The sequence below is a fragment of the Plasmodium reichenowi genome, chromosome 8, assembly GCF_001601855.1.
Source record: "Plasmodium reichenowi strain SY57 chromosome 8, whole genome shotgun sequence".
NCBI lineage: Eukaryota > Apicomplexa > Aconoidasida > Haemosporida > Plasmodiidae > Plasmodium > Plasmodium reichenowi.
Genome location: NC_033653.1, coordinates 80,690 through 82,649, shown reverse-complemented (window position 1 = coordinate 82,649; position 1,960 = coordinate 80,690). Strand labels below are relative to the sequence as shown.

The 1,960-nt window shown below is 19.4% G+C and overlaps 2 protein-coding genes across 2 annotated transcripts in view; both read right to left on the bottom strand.

Moving 5' to 3' along the window:
• The window catches only part of PRSY57_0802300 (hypothetical protein), a gene marked incomplete at both ends in the record, with an annotated part of 1,666 nt that extends 183 nt beyond the window's left edge, over positions 1 to 1,483 (bottom strand). The window contains 4 exons of the mRNA XM_020114701.1: positions 29 to 394; positions 482 to 655; positions 789 to 1,189; positions 1,288 to 1,483. Coding sequence (XP_019970541.1) covers positions 29 to 394; positions 482 to 655; positions 789 to 1,189; positions 1,288 to 1,483 — 1,137 coding nt within the window. Of the gene's footprint in view, positions 395 to 481; positions 656 to 788; positions 1,190 to 1,287 lie in introns of the transcript that reaches the window.
• Positions 1,484 to 1,923: 440 nt separating this feature from the next.
• Positions 1,924 to 1,960, bottom strand: part of PRSY57_0802200 (adenylyl cyclase beta, putative) — a gene marked incomplete at both ends in the record, with an annotated part of 6,648 nt that continues 6,611 nt past the window's right edge. Inside the window, one exon of the mRNA XM_020114700.1 lies at positions 1,924 to 1,960. Within this exon, the coding sequence (XP_019970540.1) occupies positions 1,924 to 1,960 (37 nt within the window).

Sequence of the window (1,960 nt, the reverse complement as noted above, 5' to 3'; positions counted from 1 at the left end):
TTTAAACGGCTATCTCTCCATTTATTACCTTATTTTCGAATGTATTTAAATAAATATTATTTTCAGTATGTGTTTGATTAGAAATATTTGTACAAAAATGAGTAAATGTAAGAATGCTTTTTTCTAGTTGATTTAAATGAGACAGGAATAAATGAAAGTTTTTATTTGTTTCTATAAATTGTTGATTGTTTTGTTTGATATATGTATGATCATTTTTTTTATTTCCATTTAAATTATATGATATATTAAATTTTATGGTGTCTTTTTTTGTTTCTTCATTTAATTTGAGTTCACTTACACGGGTTTCTTCTTTTTGAAAATTCTTTATAAAGTACTTGATGAAATCTTTATTGTTTAAGGAATTAAATGATTTATCTTCTATGTTTTTTTTTATCTATAGATGAATGAATTAGCAAATAACATGAACAATATATATATATATATTTGCATTTACGTATGTATGTTTATTTTTTATTTTTACTTGGTAAATATTTTTTAATAATATCTTCCTCTCCGATTTTTCAATCTCGTTACTATGATTAAGGTCAATTTGTTTTTTTAATATTAAGTTAATGTTTTTTAAAATTTCTTCTAAACACAAAAAGTTTGTTTTTTTATGTTCTAGGGTGTTTTTATATATATCTAGAATAATATCCTTCAGAGGAGAAAAAAAAAAAATATATATATATATATATATATATTATTACATGTAAAAATGGATAGATGAATTATTAATTGAAAGAATAAAATAAATAATATATATATATATATATTTGTGTAATTATTACCTCCTGAGTGATATTATTTGTGGAATAATTTTTCACATCATCAGATGTTCTGCTTAATTTTATTTTATTCTTTTTTATTATTTTATATTGGTTTCTATTATTTTGGTTCAATACATTTTCATTTTTGTCTTTCTCTATTTTGTCATCATGAATTTTGTAATATTCGTATTGGCTTGTATATTTTGTTTTTTCCTGTTGATAAATATTTTCATCATATGGATATTCATTTTCTAAAGTTTCATTGATTATTTCTTCATCTAGAATATAATGCTCTTCATTTTTTTTTTGGTTTTCTAAACTATGTTGATGAAGTATTGGCGTATGTTCATTTTGTTGATCATTAAAATAATTATCTTCAATCTTTGATTTACTTTTGTGATTATGTTCAGAAGATTTTGTTTCTACATAATAAATATGTAAAGAAAGTTGCATAAGTGAATTTTGATTAATTTTGTAGTTATTATTCGTGTTACAATATAATTTTTTAATATATTTTTACCGTTGTTATACATATTAAGAATGTTATCATAAATTTCAGATTTTATTTGTGATACATCTGAAAGGTTACTCACACCTGTATTTAATTGTTTTTCGGTTTCTTCATATCCTATTTGATTTTCATTATTTTTTGTTAAAGACACATTAATCTCTGTTTCTTTTGTTTCATCATAACTTTTTTTAAAAGGAAGTTGCATTTCTTCCATAACAAGATATAAAAAAATATACTATATGTATGTATATATATATATATATATATATATGGGTGTATTTTTTTTATGCATGTAATTTAATTTTTCAGTTAAATTTTTTATGAAATACATTTAAAATGATTTAATATTTCCTAGTTTTGTCTTTATATGTACATTTTTATTTTAATTTTTTTAAAATGTTGTAAAGGGAGTTTATATATAATCATAAAAAAGAAAATATCGAGTAGGGAGCATAACAAATAGAAAGTGTATGTATATGCATATATAATATACATATATATGTATATGTGTTTAAAAAAAAAAAAAAAATACGTATATAATAATTTAAAAACTAATTCAATATAATAAGAAACAATACATATTTAAAATTGTTGTAAACATTTTTTTTTTTTTTTTTTTTTTTTATATTTTATTTTTTTTCCTATTTAAGATTCTATATACTTTTTGTAAATTTTTTTTATA